This window comes from Chroicocephalus ridibundus, chromosome 19 (genome assembly GCF_963924245.1).
Source record: "Chroicocephalus ridibundus chromosome 19, bChrRid1.1, whole genome shotgun sequence".
NCBI lineage: Eukaryota > Metazoa > Chordata > Aves > Charadriiformes > Laridae > Chroicocephalus > Chroicocephalus ridibundus.
The window spans coordinates 1056593-1074529 of NC_086302.1; the positions used below are offsets into that span (position 1 = coordinate 1056593).

Consider the following 17937-nt stretch of genomic DNA (forward strand, 5'->3'; position numbering starts at 1 on the left):
ATCCCTAACGCTGTACAGTCAGTGTGCAGGACAGCAGGTGTATAAAGGAATCGGAACAGCCTGTGCTTTTATTACAAAAGGAAATGCTTCTTTTGTAGAGGGGGAAAGCATGTCAGATTACTATTGTAAGTAATTGCTTAACGCTCCCTACCTTTACGTCATTGCTGAAGTAGATGGTAGTTATCTCTGAGTCCCTGTTCAGGGTCCCCTTTCAGTGCACGTGTATCAGCGACGGGCCAAGCCCATGGCCCTCCTGGCTGGATGAGCCCTGGGGAAGACAGGATGGTGAGTTATGTGGGCACACGAGCCTCCAAGTTCTTCCCCCTCAAAATCTCCCCACCTCCCGCCTCTTTTTATCAGCTGCTGACAAGACTTGCCATGTGTGTAGGTGGCTCTCAAGCTTACAAGATGATTCCCCGCTCCCCCCACCTCCATCCATGAAGTGCATTCAGGATTTCGAGGAGGGGGAGCGTAGTGTTCCTCCGTCTGCAGGCCTGTTCTGCAAGGGACACGCGATGCTTTCAGAGAGCTCCATGTGGTAACTCTCTCCCAGGATTTCACACGACAGCATCTTCCGCAGAAAGTCACAGCAGGGAGTGGAAGATTGCTGGGCGTGTGGGTGTTAGGAGGGAGCAGAGTGGGATGGGGAGATGGAGGGGAGAGGAGGTGTAACTGCAGAGTAAACCAGAACAATCCTCTTGGAAGAGGCTTGAGTTTCTGATCCCAGGGCTCCCATCTTCTGCCTTTTTCTCTTCATTTAAAAAAATGTCAATCCTTGTTAAGTCCAGCAGAGAAAAAGGGAGTCAAGCAGAATCATCTCTTCCTTCCCTGAACACATCTCAGGGGACCACAAGAGGCAAACAGAACATGAACTAGCTAGATCAACCCAGAAAGTGTGTGCAGATTTGCACACTGGGGAGAGCCCTCTCCAGCCATTGGTGTCTTCCCTGGAGAGACATAAACGGCCACTAATGACATCTCCATCTGAGAAATGATCAGAGTGCATGTCATTACAAACCCGTGTTTCCCCAGGGCCCCGGCAGAAAATGACCCCAATGAGCTTCAGTTTTTGAACACACAGCTGCTACCTCGTGAATGCAAAGCATCCCTCGCCACAGATCTCAAAGCTCTCAGGGTTAAGCTTCGCTGAACCCCTCTAACAAAGCCAGACTGCCATCCCTGCCCTGCACACAGGGGAGCTGGGGCCCCGAGAGAACGAATAAGGGAAGCCCGCATGCTCCGGGCATGACTCTTCAGGGCAGGGAGCTGGGACGAGACCCCCCACTTCACCTCTGAGAGGTTTAAAACTACTTTGTGCTACTTGTGTCTGTCTGTCCCTTTCACCTTCATCTAGATGCTGTGACTACAGCAAACTCCCAGCTTTGCCTGCAAGGTGTCACAGCACACACCTGGCTGTGCCCTGTGGTGCATCCTCAGGAGACAGACCCTTGAAACTGTCATCTGCATTTTGGCACTGGGGAATCCTGATGCAGCTGGATCCCTTTAACAGCCCTGGCCGTCCCATCCGAGCAGGGCCAAAGGTCTCAACCTGCCCAGCAAGACCGGAGCTGAGTCATTCCAGAGTGCCCCTGTCCAGGAAGAAGGAAGAATTCCTGGTGTAAAGCTGTTCCCCCTCCTTCCCCCTTTTTGTCGTGTCTGTGGCTATTTCAGAAAGCAGCAACGTGAGCTGGATTTTCTCTAAACTCCATCTGCTCTGCAACGTGGCCTGTGACCCACGAATAACCACCCAACCCTGTCTGGGTAGAGAGGAAGAAACCCCGAGGAGACCCATGTACTTCTAGATAAAACAGTCTGTTCCAGGGAGGGGTTCACACCTCAGTGCCAGAATGACCTAGAGGTTTCAGGCAGATTCAGTCTTTGTGTGTCCTGAAATAGCCATTTCAACATCTCCATGTCCTGTGGGCCAGGGACGAGAGCAACAGGCAGTTAGTTATTTACCATACCTGTGCAATCTGGGTAACCAGGAGAGGGGGGGCAGCCAAAGGGGACGTGGTAGGAGCTGGAGTTTCTATTTTATAGGCTGCAAACCAAGCCGGCACGCCTGCCTGCCAGCACCCCACCGCAGCAATGTTCCCGGCCACAGCACACCCCAGTCCCCCCATGCAAATACTCCCATTCTGAGAGCAGAGTTTCGCAATCCCTTCCCGGCAGCCAGCCTCTGCTTTCACTCTCTGAATTACCACGGGGAGTTTTCATTACATCACTAGAGGCTCTTCCTCCTTGAAGCCAGTGACAGAGCTGTCACTCTGCTTTTGTGGGGGTTTTTGGGGTGTGGGTGGCTGGGGTATTTCTCTGGAAAGGGGCCCTGTGGCTCCCAAAGGCAGGTTCAGCCCAGCCCAGCCTCCCCGGCTGCTCCGTCCAGGCACCGGGCAGCACGGCTTGGCTCAAAGCGGTGCCTGGACAAAGCAGGCCCCGCACTGCTGCTGGAAGCCTTCCTGGGAGACACGGCATTTTCAGGCGGCTTTAAAAGTCGCCTGTGCCAAATCCTGCTCTGATTTAAGCAGCAGGGTTGGAAGTCAGCAGTCTGCCAGCTTTCTGCCAGCGTAAGCAAGAGCAAATTTGCCTATCAGAGCTGCGATTTGCAGAGTGGTTCACTGAAGCATTTGAATTCTCCCCTCCCTCTTTTTTTTTGGTTGGTTTTTTTTTGTTTGTTTATCTTTTCAAATATCCCGCAGTTAAACGGTCAGACTGGTGACGGTTTCCCTGCAGCCCCAGGGAGGGGCTGAGCTGATTTCGCTCCCAATCCGGTGACTTTCCAATCAGCCTCTTTCCTCCCCTCTCTGGCAGCCCGTTTCCGTGCCCTCTCCTTCCCACCCGAAGGTCCCGGCTGGGTTGTTTTTTTCCAATTTGAATCAAAACAAACTACCGGGTTCAAACTGCTCCCTACTCAGGAAGGTGCTGAGCAGGAGCCTCTGCTCCTGGCAAGGGCTACAGAAACTCACCATGGAGAAACACCTCAGCCATGGAGAACTTTTTTCAAGTAGATGGTATGTCTGGACCACGGCGGGGTCAGCACAGTTAGACGTCTGTATCTCTGAGCTCCATAAAAGCACTGAATTCCCTCAAACATATAAAAACTGGCAAGAGGCTGGTGCAGCTCGGGCACAGGGAAGATGGCTCTGAAGTCAGCATGAGTCCTGGGATTTACCCTTGCCTCTCCCAGCCCTGTTTGTATCATAATTCCTCATATAAGGGAATGAAGAGTCATTTCTGCCCCATCAGCATGTTGTGAGCTGATGCCTTTCCCAGGGACTCCAGATGGCTTTGCTCTCTGTCTCTCTGTTTGTGTCTGCACTGCTGGTAATTCAGGCCTGTCTCACATTAGCTTTTGAGATGAAACCTTCCCACAATTAGTTACAGTCTGTGCTCTTGCGCTGCAAAGGACGTAGGGCTGAGCTGTCAGAGCGCTGTCTGGGAGATCCGTCCCACACACAAGTCCTGTTCAGGTTTCTCTATTTCAGTCAGGAGTGTGATTTTTCTAGTGAAATCATCAAACCAAGACAGTCTCTGTTACAGATGGGTAGCGACGGCCATTTAAAGATGCCTCATACCTGGCCAGTCCCAGGCAGGAATAGTTAATTTCAATATAATCTTGTACAACATCTCTCCTTTCGTTCTCCGGCCTTCTTTTCCCACTAGTGAAATGGGGAGAGGATCCTTTCGTGTGTTGGTGCACTCCGGGAGCTCCACATCAGAAGTGTCAGAGAAATTCTAAGCATCTTCATGCCTGTCCATAACCTGCCAGGGACCGGCGCCCAGCAACTCGAGCTGCTCAGGGGCAACGTGCTCCACAGACACCCTTGGAGCATCCCTGCCTCTCCTGGAGCAGAACTGTTTGACCCCCGTGCTAAATTAGCTTGCTAATAACAGGGTTCTCGATCCCAGGCGGGAATTTAACACCCTGAGGCTAATCCTAAGCGTGGTCCAAAACTTCCAGCTGGGCCAAAGCCATGGGTATTGTGGCAGGAATGCCGGAGCGCAGCTGAGGTGAGGGAGAGCTGACAAATGTCTGGGGAACATAAGCTCTAGGGAAGGAATTGGGTGCAGCAGGCATCTTGGGATAAGCACAAAGTGAGGGTGTATGGCAGGTACAGAATTAATGAAGAAAAGCGCAGGGAAGGTAACAGGAGAGCTGAAGGGTGTTGGGAGAGGAGGTGACTTCATTTGTGTGCTCTTACACAGGTAATTTACTCCCTCCCTGCCTTCATTCACCCATCCATCAAATGGGGAAGCGTCATCATTATCTCTGCTGCACAGACAGGCGCAGGGTCTTTGCCTACAGCAAGTCAGGCAGCACAAGCACCGAAACCCAGGTGCTTTCCACCGTCAGCCTGGGTTTGGCTCACTAAACCTTGTTCTCCACCCCAGAGGCACCGAACGGGGTCCTCCGCAGCCAGGAAGGAGCCTTGTAATAACTATGCAAATAGGCTTTTCTGAAAGAAATTATTTCAGGAATGGCGATAGCTGGAAGACAGTGATGAAGCCACACTTGTCACATGAATAACTACAGTCTGTCCAGTCAGAAGCTGACAGTCTACAGGGAAAGCAGCCCCTTCTGCGCCGATTTAACATGCACTTCATAGACACAGCAGATCTCTCTGCTTCGTCTCCCCTGCACAATAAGAGGCAGTATCCTTCCCGTTAGCTTATCTGCCTTTGAACGGGAGACAAGGCTGGCAGACCCCCGTGGGCACAGGGGAACCCTAGAAGGAAACGGAGGCTTTTCAATTTCTGCACGACTGCAGTTAAGAATGCAGGTTGTGGTTTCAGTGCCTCTGTATGAAAGAGGCCAAACCCCGCAGTCGGGGAAGCGTGCCCGGGTGAGTAAATCTCCACACGACTCTTACAAATACTATAAAGGAGGGCCACGCAGCCAGGGGCAAGATGCCCCAGCAGGATGTATAAATTCAGAGGAGCCTCAAGCAGTTATAGACCCTGCTCCCCAACAAGAGAGATGTTAAAAAACAAAATTCCACAGGGGCACAGCCCCTCCACCCGCTCCTAGGAGAGCACCAGGCCCCTTCACAACCCTCCATTAGCGCCAGACCTGGGACGTGGTGGGGAAGCCTCTGTCCGGCTGAGGCCAACAGGCCGCCATGGCCCAGCCCGTGGTGGCCCGCCATGCTCCAGCCAAGCCCTGCGGCCCTATCAGTGCGAGGAGCGGGACGCTGAGGGGGGCGGGGGCCGGGGCCGGGGCCGGGGCCGGGGCCGGGGCCGGGGCCAGCCACCGCCCCCCCGGGGACGGAGAGCTCCAGGCCTGCCCGGCGGCGCTGCCCGCAACCAAAATGGCGGCGGCCGCGGCCGGGCGGGGCGGGGCGGGGCGCATGCGCAGGGGGCGGGGCGGGGCGGGGCGGGGCCGCGCTCACCGGCGGCGGGGCCGCTGTCGTTGCAGCGCGGCGGAGGCAGCACCGGGCGGGACGCGGTGCCCGGAGCCCCCCCGATCCCCGGAACGACCCTCACCGCAGGCCGACACCGTCGATTGGCAGCCACCGGCCCCGGTCGCCATGGGCTCCGAGCGGGACTCTGAATCGCCGCGCTCCTCCTCCATCCACTCGGCCGCCGCCAAGTGCCCGAAGCCCGGTCGCCGCCGCCGCCTCTCCTTCCAGAGCGTCTTCTCCGCCGCCGCCGCCTCCGCCGCCGGCGGCCGCCGCCGCGCCAAGGCCGAGCCGCCTCCCGCCGCCCCGCCGCCGCCTCCCGCCGCCCCGCCGGCCCCGCCGCCCCCGCCGCCGCCGCCGCCTCCGCCGCCCCTCGAGGAAGCCCCGGTGGTCCCGGAGGGTGGCGGCGAAGAGGAGCTGGAGTGCCCGCTGTGCCTGGTGCGGCAGCCGGCGGAGAACGCCCCCCGGTTGCTGTCGTGTCCGCACCGGTCGTGCGGGGCCTGCCTGCGGCAGTACCTCCGCATCGAGATCACCGAGTCCCGCGTCAACATCTGCTGCCCCGAGTGCAGCGAGCGCCTCAACCCCGCCGACATCCGCCGCCTCCTCCGCGACTCCCCGCACCTCGTCGCCAAGTACGAGGAGTTCATGCTGCGCCGCTGCCTCGCCGCCGACCCCGACTGCCGCTGGTGCCCGGCCCCCGACTGCGGGTGAGTCCCGGGGCCGTGCTGTCCCCTCTCGCCGGGGGCACCTGGGGAGGGAGGGGACCCGCTGTCCCCGCAGGGTGCGGTCCCCTCCGTCCTGGGACGCCTGGGGAGGGGGGGAACCCGTTGTCCCTATAGGGTGTTGTCCCATCCATCCGTCCTGGGACGCCTGGGGAGGGGGGAACCCGTTGTCCCTATAGGGTGTTGTCCCATCCATCCGTCCTGGGACAGCCTGGGGAGCAGGGACCCGCTGTCCCCGTAGGGTGCTGCTCCATCCGTGTGTCCTGGGATGGCTCAGGGAAGGGAGACCCCCACCCTGGTGGGGTGCTGCCCATCCCCAGCAGGTCGTGGGGATGGCATCCCACCCGCTGTCCTGCTGGGGTGCTCCCTGTCCCCACCTGGGTCCCAGGACAGCACGGGGGGGGTGCTCCCCCCCCAGTGGGGTGCTGCTGCTGCTGACACACACTTCTGGTCCTGCTGAGCCCCATGGAGAGCCCTCATTGCAGGTGTTCTCTGCTTGCTTGTCAGCAGTCTCTTCAGGACAGTTGGTGGGGCTTGGGTACCAAAATGACACTCTGTCTGTCCCTGTTACCTTGCCAGAGCACTAGGATTTGACCTTGGGGATTGTGGAAATATGAATTGGGTATGAGTGATAGGACTTGAAGGGGGTTTTAGCTGAGCCATCGTTTCCCTAATTTAAAAGAAAGCTTTTTTTCTGCACAAATGGGAAGCGTGGAGTTTCCCGGCCGCGTGTATTGCTGCAAGCCGTGGGGACAGAGCATGGGGACACCCTGCAGCTTCCACGGTGGGGAAGAAGGAACCGTAAACGGTCACTTTTTCCCAGTGAGGACATGAATAGATGGCACAGAGGAGTGATGTTGACTCATTATCCATTGCCCAAGTGAGGAAATGTCTGTCCAGAAGTCCGCCCAGCCAAGCTTGATGACTTTGTAGTTATCTGTGTGTTGCTTTCATTTTCTCTTCTCCTTTCCTTCAAATGAACTCTGTGAGGTTTCTGTTTGAGCATAAGCCAAAGCTGCCTGGAAAAGGGCTTTGTTCGGGAAACTTAGAGAAGTGCTGTGAAGTTTAGCTATAGCTCAGCTTGGATCGCAATTCTGGGTAGCGAGAACATGAAAGGAAAGTTTGACCTAGTAGTCGGAACGGAAAGTGTGGTGGGTGGGTTGTGAAGATTTAATCAGAGCATTGTAGCAGCCTTTCTATGCAAATCGGCTAACCTGGCTCAGGTTACCCATTTCGCAGCCTCTGAGCATCCCTGTGCAGGGGCTTGTTTTTTCAGAGGGACACGTAACAGCGAACAACAGCTTTGCTCCTTTCTGAAGCAAGATGAGTGCTAGATCTTGATATTTCTGTGTCACTAGGGATGGGATCGGGGGGCTGGAGGAGGTTATGCTGCCCAGAGAGCAACACCAGAGGGAATGGGAATGCCCCTGCTGTTAACCAGCTAGAGAAAATCCGGTTCCTGCTTACCGAATCTCAGCTCTTTGGCTGCTGTGATATTTATCTGTGTTCAGGATAAGGTGTAAACGCAACGTACGTCACCCAGGCTGTCTGGTAGGAAGGAGCCGGTCCCAGCCCGGCCTGGAGGGTGTTGTCTCTTCAACAGTAGCCCAGGCTGAGTCTGCTCCGGCCGTGGCTTTGGGCAGACCGGTGTCACACACAGCTCTTTGTGTGAGAAAAAGCCTCCTCCCTGGTCAGCCTGCGAGGGCAGACAGGCGACGGGCACGAGCATCCTCCTCTGGGCTGCCCAGCAGAAGCAAGAAGTGACCCTGGGGCTGCTGGAGACCAGGCAGCTCTCATGGACCAGTGCTGCCAGTGTGTCTGCGGCACTCGAACAAAGGCTGTTGGAATCAGCCCTCTGTCAGGGAGAGGAATTAATCACGCTATTCATTCTTCCCAGCGAGCTTGTGTCGCTGTGCTTATGTAAAATCAGGGTATGAATTATTTACAGCGGGCTTTCCCACCGTAGTAGTGCCGGTGTACCGAGTTGGAGCGTAGGGCTGGGGACACGGCGATGCTCGGCACTGGGTGTCACCCAGCGCCGAGGTGACGGCAGCCAGGGGCTGCTGGGGGATGGCGGACAAAACCCTGGGCGTGTGGCACGCAGCATCCTGTGCCTTTTCCATGCGTACCGCAGTCTTTCGTAAATGAAAGAGCTTGGTTGTGCTGCTGGGGAGGAGGAGGAGGAAGATCAACACAACACCGGTGCATGTTGCCATGGAAACACCGGTCAATTGATGCGCCATCAGTCGCAATACAAATCATTTTCTATGTTTGCAGCGTTTTTTTTTCTTTTTTTTTTCCCCCCTGCTATGATCAGGTGGCATCGCTGTCTAGTGTTTGTCACACTGCATCTCTCCTAGAAGCTTGGGAGAATAACGGAACCTTGAAAGAAACGCAGCTGTGTAGGCTGAGCTGGGTGAATGAGGCAGGAGGCGGCTGGTGAGGCTCTGACCCCCACGGAGCTGCCGGAGGAGGGATGGAGACAACTCCCGGCCATCCAAGGAGCAGGCTGGGAATGATGCTGTGCGATTCCTGGGCTCTCGGGAAGACGCTCGCTGTCCTTGCTGCGTCGGGAGAAGTCAGAGTTTCCCTTTCCATCTGCTGGGGCTGCTTAAGGCAGTGATGTGTCCGAGGTCAGGTGAAGAGGGGGCATGTGCTGCCCATCCGGATGCTGTCGTGGCTGGTGTTAAGCACGTCGCTTCAACAGCCTCTTTCTAGTTGACCTTGAACTCGGAGATGTGTTATTTTTCCCTGATAGACAGTCACGCAGTTTGTTTCCCCACAGCTGTGGGCTCGTTCATGGTATTTGTCATTTCGGCTCTAGGAATAAAATATAAATGGTGACGATTCTCATTTCTCATAGGATTTGCTCCAGTGTCTTAAAAAAGCCCCACACCCTACATCTCTAGCGAGGGGCTAATTTGGAGCATGGGGTTGCTTAATCTGTTACACTGCGCTTTCCTGGCCCTCTGTTATGGTTTGAAATAGCAGCGTGTCGTAACACAGCTGGGCAGATGAGGCTTTTTTTTTTGTGCCAGGGGTGAGTCTTTGGCTGTATGATAGTGGCGGGGTAAGGATGCTTCGTGGGAGCTTCTCTAGAGAAGATGCATAGGAGTGAGTGTGGCTCAAGTTTGTCCCTCCCAAACCGTCTGTATGCCGTCTTTCCTCGAATATTGGCTTCACGTGCAGGAGCGCGCGGCCGTTGATGCAGGAGACCCTGCCGTCGTGCCTCCTGGCCCCGCGCTCGGCGCAGAGATGTTGTTTCTTTGGCGATTATGTCGTACCCTGGCAGGATGAAGTTGCTCAAACTCCCACGGGATATGAATCATTGTGGTATGACACATTCAGCGGTTCTCACGCTGCTGCCTCCAAGAAGAGGCAATACAACTCGAGCTACACAAAGCTCTAAATATAAAACCTTAAATAGGAGTTATTCTCCTCTGACCACTAACAAAAATACTGAGGATGAACAACAAAAATATCCTTTGCCGTACTGGTGTCGCAGAAGTGGAAGGCGCTTCTGGAATTGCTCGGTTCAGCCCCTGCCAGTGGAAAGAGCCTCAGCCTAGATGACTGGAAGCCAGCTTTCCTATGGCGGTGCTTGACGGGGACGCTTGGACTTTTGTGGGCAGAGCACACTTCCTTCTGGGAGCGTCACGCCGCTGTCAGAAGCGAGCTGGTTGGACCTGGCCCCCCCTCTCTCGCACTTTCGGTTAGTTTTACTCCGGTTTTAGCTTACTCTGGAGGCAGAGCGTTGTTCTTCACTGCTCTTTAAAACAGGGAATTCCGTGGAGATCAACAAGAGCTTGTTTCTTGAGATAGCTAGACGTGGAAACCCCTGGTGCTGCACTTTTTTTAGAGTTATTCAGTTGATAGAAGTGCCCAGGCCAACCTCAGCTTTCCTGGACTCCTCCGGGCCGCGTTGCAACCACCCATATGCCTGTCCTAAGGAACTGGGGGGCTCTTTAGCCGCAGGTGCCCGGAACGAGCAGCGTGAGCCTCCCCTAGGAGCCTGGGCGGGCAGAAACAGCGAGCTGTCAGCAGGGCGCGCTGGGCAAGGCAGGTCTGGTCTGTGCGGATGGACAGTCAGAACTGCCAGCAGTCGTTGAGGAGGGAATTCAGTATCGTAAGCCGTCTGTATAAAAGCTGTCTGCCCCGAGTAAGCCAATTAGCACTACTTAATTTCACAGCACTGGAGAGAGCAGGAATTTGCCTGGCGCAGGCTGCGGCACGGACAGTGGTCGGAAAGATGGAGATGGGAGAGATGGGCTGACCTGCCCCGCAGGCTCCGGGGGCGAATTCACACATCCCTCGGCGTCGCCTGAGCTCTCACTGCAGCGTCTGCAGCTCTTCAGCTCCTCAGCCAGCTGCTTGGAGCAGAGCAGGGCAGCGGCAGCCTCCTGTGCCGCCCCTGGGCAGGCTGAATTAAAGGGATCGCTGGCCTGTAGCTTGATAACGTTGTCTTCTGCTAATTCCCCCCGTGTCTTCCTTCTCCCCCAGTTACGCGGTGATTGCCTACGGCTGTGCCAGCTGCCCCAAGCTGACCTGCGAGAGGGACGGCTGCCAGACGGAGTTCTGCTATCACTGCAAACAGATATGGCATCCCAACCAAACCTGCGACATGGCCCGCCAGCAGCGGGCACAGGCGCTCCGAGTACGGACCAAGCACACCTCAGGCCTCAGTTACGGACAGGAATCCGGGCCGGGTATGGATTCACACGTTTTTTAATATCCCCGTGAAACTGAGAAAGAGCCACCCGTGTCCCCAGCGCCGTCCTGTCAGGGCAGGGGGGTATCAGTGCCCTGCGTGGCACAGCTGAGGGTCTCCAGCAGCCACCGGTGAAACTCAGAGTCATTTCCCCTTCTTGTGTGCGTTAGGACAAGCCCGGTGGGCTCCTCCAAAAATGCAACACACACCAGTAGGCGACGATGTGCTTTGGGTCCCTCCACGTGACGGCAGCCTCCCCTCATCCGCCCCAGCCAGGCTTGTGGCCCTTTTGATCTTGGATGTTCTCGCTTCTTGCTGCTCTAAACCCTGAACAAATAGGCGCTTTTTACCCTTACAGCTTCAAATTTGCCTGCTGCGGTAGTAAAGAGTAGCCTTCGTGCCTAGCTGAGCGTGGGGAGCCTCGCTCCGCGCGCTGTTAGGCGTTAGTAATGTCAGGTACAGGAAGAAATGCCAACCCACAGACTCCCACGCTGCCTGGTAGGAGCTGCTGTGTCGACCGAGTTAGCGTTCGTTAAAGATAACCGTATTATTGACTCTGGAAGTGGGCAGTGAGGCCATTTCATGAGGTCCCGCCCTACCCCCAAACAAAACCCCTTACTTTTCCTTCTGTGTCAGGAGCGAAAATGTTAATACACTTACTTAGAATGGAGCTGTCGTGGGTGGTTCTGAGGTGGCTTCGTGGTATGTCGAGGTTCAACGTGCCCCAGTTAGAGGTGGACAGCACGGATACTACCGCAGCCTGCAGCACGAGCCCGCAAGCAAAAAATAGTTTCTGAGTTTTTACACCCTTTTAAAGGAGATCCCCGCCAGGAAGAGCACTCAGCCACTGAAAGGGAGGTTCTTGAGACAGCGGTTTTTCCCCACCCGGTTCTTGCTGGATTCAATGTGGTGATTAATAAGGTGCGAGCTGCTCTCAGCAGCTGGATTTCATATTGTCGAGTGTTGCCGAGGCTGCCAGCAAGGCCCTGAACCACAGCGCAGCCGTTGCCTAACTGTGACCAGGCGACGCTTGCACTAAGGAAGAGATGAAGGACCCTGATTCTGGGGCCTGGGGGCTGACAGCCTCGTCGCTGGCCCCCCGCTGGCAGCACAGACCCCATTCCCCTTGTGGCTGCTTTTGAGGGCCAGGTTCGGAGTTTCTCCGATGCCGCCTTCTCCCGATCGTTGTGTTGTTCTTGGCTTGTGAATCACCTCAGTGGAGCAATTTAATAATGGTTCGTTCTTGCGCTGTTGCCTTGGTTAGCACAGGGCAGGTAGGACTTGTTCCCAGCATTTAAGCGTGTTCTGGAATACATCCCATTTAAGGCTAGAAAAAGCTTGTAAAAGTGACTGCTGTTCTCAGTCCCCGCTGTCTGGGCGAATGGCCTTGGTGGGATCTCTCTCATCAATGTTATCGTCTCACTCTGAAGAGAAACTAAAGGCACAGCCGTCCCTGCTTTGTCTGTGGTGAGCGGAGGCCTTCTGCCCGCGCAGAAAACAAGAGTTTCAATCCGTAACGAGACCCCCCTCGTTGATTCTTCATGCTGGCAGCAGAGTCCAACTCAATCCCGTGCTTCCTCCCCGCAGCTGACGACATCAAGCCGTGTCCGCGCTGCAGCGCGTACATCATCAAGATGAACGACGGGAGCTGTAACCATATGACCTGCGCGGTGTGTGGCTGCGAGTTCTGCTGGCTCTGCATGAAGGAGATCTCGGATCTGCATTACCTCAGGTGAGGAGGGGAGCGGGACGCCGAGGTCCTGCCCGTGGGGTAGCACGAGCTTCTCTGAGGCTGGTTGGAGGAGCTCAGTTCTTGCGTGGGCCTTTCATCCTCCTGACTTTCCAATCAGTCACGAAAACTTTCTTCTTTCTGACCCGGAGAGCTGAACTTTCTCCCCACATCACAGCAGGAGGATGCTCTTCCGCACCGAGAAAAGCTCCTCCTGATACAGTTGCATTTGAGAACACTTAGCGTATCGGATATTAAACATAATCCCGGTGGCGTGATAATCACCTTAATGAGGAAATTAATCTTGATGGGGGGGAAAAAAGAGGGAAAGCCTTTTTTTTTTAATGTTGTTTAACCACTTCCCAAGTTTTGGGTTTTGTTCATGTGGAAGTCGAACTTGCGGTTCTCAGGAGCGCTGAGGAATTGCTGTGGTGTTAATGCCATTTTTTAAATTATTTTTTTCCCTTCCATTAAGCCCCTCTGGCTGTACATTCTGGGGCAAAAAGCCATGGAGTCGTAAAAAGAAGATTCTCTGGCAGCTGGGCACGTTGATCGGCGCTCCTGTAGGCATTTCCCTCATCGCTGGCATTGCCATCCCTGCCATGGTCATTGGCATCCCCGTGTACGTGGGGAGGAAGGTGAGTGTGGAGAGCAGAAGGCTGGAGCTGAAGGGTTTGGGGCGTTCTCCGTACTCAAGGCATCCGACCAGAAATTTAGAGCTGATATGAAGGGTGGATCTTGTCATAGAACCAAGACTCAGTTGTCTCTTCTAACCCTTGTCTTATCTTCTGGGCTTTGTGTGGGGAGAGGGAAGGTGGTGGCTGATAGCCCTGCGGGCTGAAGTCCTCTCACACACATTTCGCGTTGCTCTTGTGCCTCTGCCTCGAACCAGCAGCCGCCAAGGAGAATCCTGGTCATTTTAAGCCTGATGATGGGCTCTACGGGACAGTGGCTGGACTTGCACAAGTCGCTGGTGTTTCGATGCTGACCTGCTGCCCCAAAGCGCGTCATGCTGTTGTGTGTCTGCGCTGATAGAGGCGCGGAGAGGGAAGAAATGGCCTGTCAGCACTGTCTTTGTAGCTGCTGCCTTTTCTTAAACACAGACCCACCTGCTAGATCTGGTCTGTGAGGAGATCTGTGGTCAAGATGAGGTTCTTTACGGACTAATGCTGCTGACAAGGCTGTAAAAACACAAGCTTATTCATGTCTTTTGCTGGTATGTGCTCATGGCTGGGCTCTGTTCTCACCTGGTGCTTCTCCTTCCACCAGATCCACAGCAGGTACGAGGGAAAGAAAACCTCTAAGCACAAGAGGAACTTGGCCATTACTGGTGGGGTCACCCTGTCTGTCATCGCCTCTCCAGTCATCGCCGCTGTCAGTGTTGGTAAGTGGGCACAGTCCCTTTCCCTTCTGGTGGGCCAGTAGTCACCGAGGCAGATGGGTAGCCCAGCCCTGGGAGGTGGGGGGATCGCCGAAGGGCGGTTTGCAGACTGCTGCCCTGTGCTCGTCTGGGCACGTCCCTGCGTGTCACATCCCGCTTGCGTGTCCTCAGGTGCTGGATTTGTCCTGGACCCCCGCTGCCCGTGCCGCAGCCCGTAGTGGAGTCCCTCGGCACACAGAGCTGTCTCTTACCCACCCACTGGTTTGGTGGCTGATGTCTTGGGGGTTCAGCTGGGGCTGTCTGTGCTCCTGGGGTTCCCTCGTTCTGCACTGCAGCAGCACAAATGAAGGGCTCCTCCACCGTCTGTCTCTTGTAAACTAGGACCTTTCTGTGTTAAAAGCAGAGCAAACGCAACTGGGAGAGTCCCTGCCCCAAAGAGTCCCTTGTGTCTGCCCAGCACAGCTCAGCCTTAAGCTCCTCTTAACTCAGGGCATCCCACTCTCCAGGAATTGGAGTCCCCATCATGCTGGCTTACGTCTACGGCGTTGTGCCCATCTCGCTGTGCCGGGGCGGTGGCTGTGGAGTGAGCACCGCCAATGGAAAGGGTGTGAAAATCGAGTTTGACGAAGACGACGGACCAATCACAGGTACTGTGTGATAACTGGTGAAGGGAAGGGGGTGAAGCAAGACCCTGGCGTTGCCTCTTGTAATGAAATGGCAGCGGGGCTTAACGTTTCCCAAATCCGAACATCTCTCCCTTGCTGGGTTTTGCTTCGGTCTTCTGCTGGTGAGCAAAACCTCAGCTCTTGGTTGCCCTGGAAGAGGCAGGCTGAGACAGGCGCTGACCCCCAGCCCTGCCAACTCCACCACAGCCCGACGGTCCCCTCGCTGATCCCAGTTCCTGTGCCGTTCTTCCCCGCAGTGGCTGACGCCTGGCGAGCCCTGAAGAACCCCAGCATTGGCGAAAGCAGCATTGAGGGTCTGACCAGTGTGCTGAGCACCAGCGGCAGCCCCACCGACGGGCTCAGCGTGATGCAGGGCAACTACAGCGAGACGGCCAGCTTCGCTGCCCTCTCGGGCGGCACCCTCAGCGGTGGTGTCCTCTCGGGAGGCAAGGGGAAGTACAGCAGGTAACCGAGCTCACGGGCACAGCAAGAACAGGGCAGCGGCGCCCAAGGCCTGTGCTGGTCGAGCATACTTATTTTGGGGAGCTCAGTGACTGTGAGCCATCCTTCTTTGCCTTGGGAGTCACGTCCTAGTATTTTTACTTCTTACTCTGTTGTAGAATAACTAGTCCCAGCAGGCCAGGCTACTTCTGGAGCCAGTGCTAGGCTGGTTCTTGCAAGGAGGACAAAAGATAAGCTTCTGTCCCTACTGAGCTCCTTGAAACTGCGGCGCTGATGCTTCAGGTTAATTGGGAAGAGCGCAGAGGTGCCTCCGTGGCCTGCTTAAAGATCTTCCAGTCCCCTTGTCCCGGCCTACGGGTTTTGATGTTTCCTGTTCTTTGGTGGCCTACAGCAAGCAGGGTCGCTGCTTTCCAAGTCGGAAGGTTACACCACAGTTTTCCTCCAAACTTGCCTGTGAGTCAGTTTGCTGGGTAATTAGAGACGCGTGTTGATACGGCAGCCAGGATATAATCATGGCTGTGCGCTAGATCTGTGGAAATCTGTTCTTCACAGGAATTGTGTGAGTCATACATATAAACACAACTTTACCTTCGTCATGGAAAACAGAATGGGTTCACCTAAATGGAGCCAAAAATGAGACTAAATGAGAGGAACCATTGGGGTTAAACGTCATGCCGAGCTCAGCCGGCACAGAGGGCTCTCTTGCTTTCCCGTGATGAACGGTGACTGGTTGGTGCTCCTCGGAGACCATCTAAGGCGTTTCTGAGGAATCTTCCTCTCTTGCAGGCTAGAAGTTCAGGCAGATGTCCAGAAGGAGATTTTCCCCAAAGACTCGGTCAGCTTAGGGGCTATCAGCGACAACGCCAGCACTCGAGCCATGGCTGGTTCCATCATCAGCTCCTACAACCCCCAGGACAGGTAGGAGGACATGCGATGGTGAGAAGAGTGTTGGTAGTGGGTGTCCTGGAAGAATCTGTGCTCCGTGAGGCGCTGCTGTGGGTGGCGAGGTGACTGGCGTTGTACCAGCCTGCGCTTCCAGAGCGGGCAAGTGGATCGATCCCTTTACTCACACAGGAGGAGGACTGGGATAATCTGGGAGCAGCCTCCATGCATGGGTGGTGTGAAGGCTGAGGGGATCTGCAGCCCAGGACCCTCGAGGTCTGTTCCTGGCTGCTCGCGGAGACTCTGGTGCTTTCCCAGTTCAGTTCCTGGCTCACAGCCTGGGGGTGCACTCGGCTGAGCAGCGAGTGCTGTTGTTTCCCCGATGCCGTGGGGTGATGAGCAGCATCTTGCTCGTGTCTGGGAAGCGCGGTCTTCCCGGTACAGTGATGCAGTGCCCGCTGGGGACCCAGTCGAACCCAGTAACTGCCCAGCAACGCACTGGTGCTTGTCTCTGCAGGGAGTGCAATAACATGGAGATCCAGGTGGACATCGAAGCCAAACCAAGTCACTACCAGCTGGCCAGCGGCAGCAGTACGGAGGACTCTCTGCACGTCCACACCCAAATGGCAGAGAATGAGGAAGAGGAGGAGGAGGAGGAAGAGGAGGGTGAGCAGGAGCAGACGTGCACACACCAAAGCTGTGAGCAAAAGGACTGCATTGCCAGCAAAACCTGGGACATCACCCTGGCCCAGCCTGAGAGCATACGGAGCGACCTGGAGAGCTCCGACAGCCAGTCGGACGACGTGCCAGACATTACCTCGGACGAATGCGACTCCCCCCACTCTCAGACTGCCGCGGGCTGCCCACAGACCCCCAGAGCTAGAGGTGCCGAGAGCCCAAGTGCCCACCTGAGCCACTGTGCCCAAGCCGAGGGCTGCAGGCTGGATGAAATGGTCAAGCTGGAGTGCATCGAAGCCAGAGTATGAAGTGGCCTCCGGCTGTGAAGAGCACACTCGCTGTCATTGCATCTTTTGGGGCAGGGTTGTGTCCGTGTTGGCTTCTGTCTGCGATTCTCCAGCCGGCTCCCCAGCCTCGCCTCGGGGAGCTGCTGTTTCTTACGTGACAAAAAAGAAAAAGGAAAAAAAAAAATATCCCCCGCCCTCTTTTTGTTTTAATTTATTGGTTCAAGCTCTGTGAGGTGCGTAAGAGTGTAAATATGTACGTGTGTCTGTATGTCTGCAAACATCCTAAGGGACTATTTGAATAAAGACTCTGGTTGTCATTCGACTCGCATCCAGCTCCTCCTTTCCCAAGGTGCACGGTGAAATCCTCTGCCTGCCTTTGCCCTTTGCTCAGCCGTTTGTAAACGCTGCCCCAGCCCAAGGCAGGGGGAAAATGGGGGCATCTCCTCTTCTGCCTCTGGGGAGGGGGTGTGACAAGGCGACGGGGACGGCGCGGTGCCGGGCAGGGCTGCGGTGGCCGGATCCGCTTTGTCCCGAAGCGGAGCTGTGTCAGTTCTCCCCGCTCCCTGGGCGGCAGAGCTGCGGACGGGTTCGGGGAGGGGAAGGATGGGCACTAATGCTGCGCTGAGCCCAATTCCTGGCGCCGCTGGGTGCAAGGGCTCGGAGGAGGCCGAGGGCTGGGCCGGTGGCTCGGGCCGGGTGTTAGGGACAAGTGTCTTTGAGCCTCTGCCTGGACCAAGCCCTTCCCCAGACCCGTCCCGGGAGCCGGGACTGCGTTGCTGTCCCTGTAATTAAATTGTTGGTGCCTCATGTCTGTAACGAGCTTTGCAGAGAGCGTCGCTTAACAAGGACGTCCCGTGAGCGAGGGAGGGCTGCCCAAAGCACCCCCGCGTGAGCAGGGCTGGGCTGCTCTTCGCGCAGCCGCCTCGGCAAGCCCTTGTCCCCCACCCCTCGCTCTCTCTTGCTGTCAGTAACTTCCCTGAAAGCTTCATTTGGGCGTTTGCTGCCAAACTGGCTCCTGAGTCACCTC

General features: G+C 55.9%; 1 protein-coding gene and 1 long non-coding RNA gene across 4 annotated transcripts in view; one reads left to right on the forward strand and one right to left on the reverse strand.

Moving 5' to 3' along the window:
- Nucleotides 1-5225, reverse strand: part of LOC134525298 (uncharacterized) — an 18246-nt gene extending 13021 nt beyond the window's left edge. The window contains exons 1-2 of one of the 2 annotated variants that reach the window (XR_010073745.1): nt 2964-5225; nt 152-268 (exon numbers count right to left, since the gene is read on the reverse strand). This is a non-coding gene — a long non-coding RNA (uncharacterized LOC134525298). Of the gene's footprint in view, nt 1-151 lie in introns of both variants that reach the window. The other variant, XR_010073744.1, reaches the window with a different exon arrangement.
- Nucleotides 1-17227, forward strand: part of RNF19B (ring finger protein 19B) — a 27837-nt gene extending 10610 nt beyond the window's left edge. Inside the window, exons 2-10 of one of the 2 annotated variants that reach the window (XM_063356041.1) lie at nt 5414-6103; nt 10619-10824; nt 12414-12558; nt 13031-13193; nt 13825-13939; nt 14443-14583; nt 14859-15066; nt 15850-15981; nt 16463-17227. In XM_063356041.1, coding sequence (XP_063212111.1) covers nt 5526-6103; nt 10619-10824; nt 12414-12558; nt 13031-13193; nt 13825-13939; nt 14443-14583; nt 14859-15066; nt 15850-15981; nt 16463-16931 — 2157 coding nt within the window. In that variant the 5' untranslated portion in view covers nt 5414-5525 and the 3' untranslated portion in view covers nt 16932-17227. Of the gene's footprint in view, nt 1-5359; nt 6104-10618; nt 10825-12413; nt 12559-13030; nt 13194-13824; nt 13940-14442; nt 14584-14858; nt 15067-15849; nt 15982-16462 lie in introns of those variants that run through there. The other variant, XM_063356042.1, reaches the window with a different exon arrangement.
- Nucleotides 17228-17937: the final 710 nt, after the last annotated feature.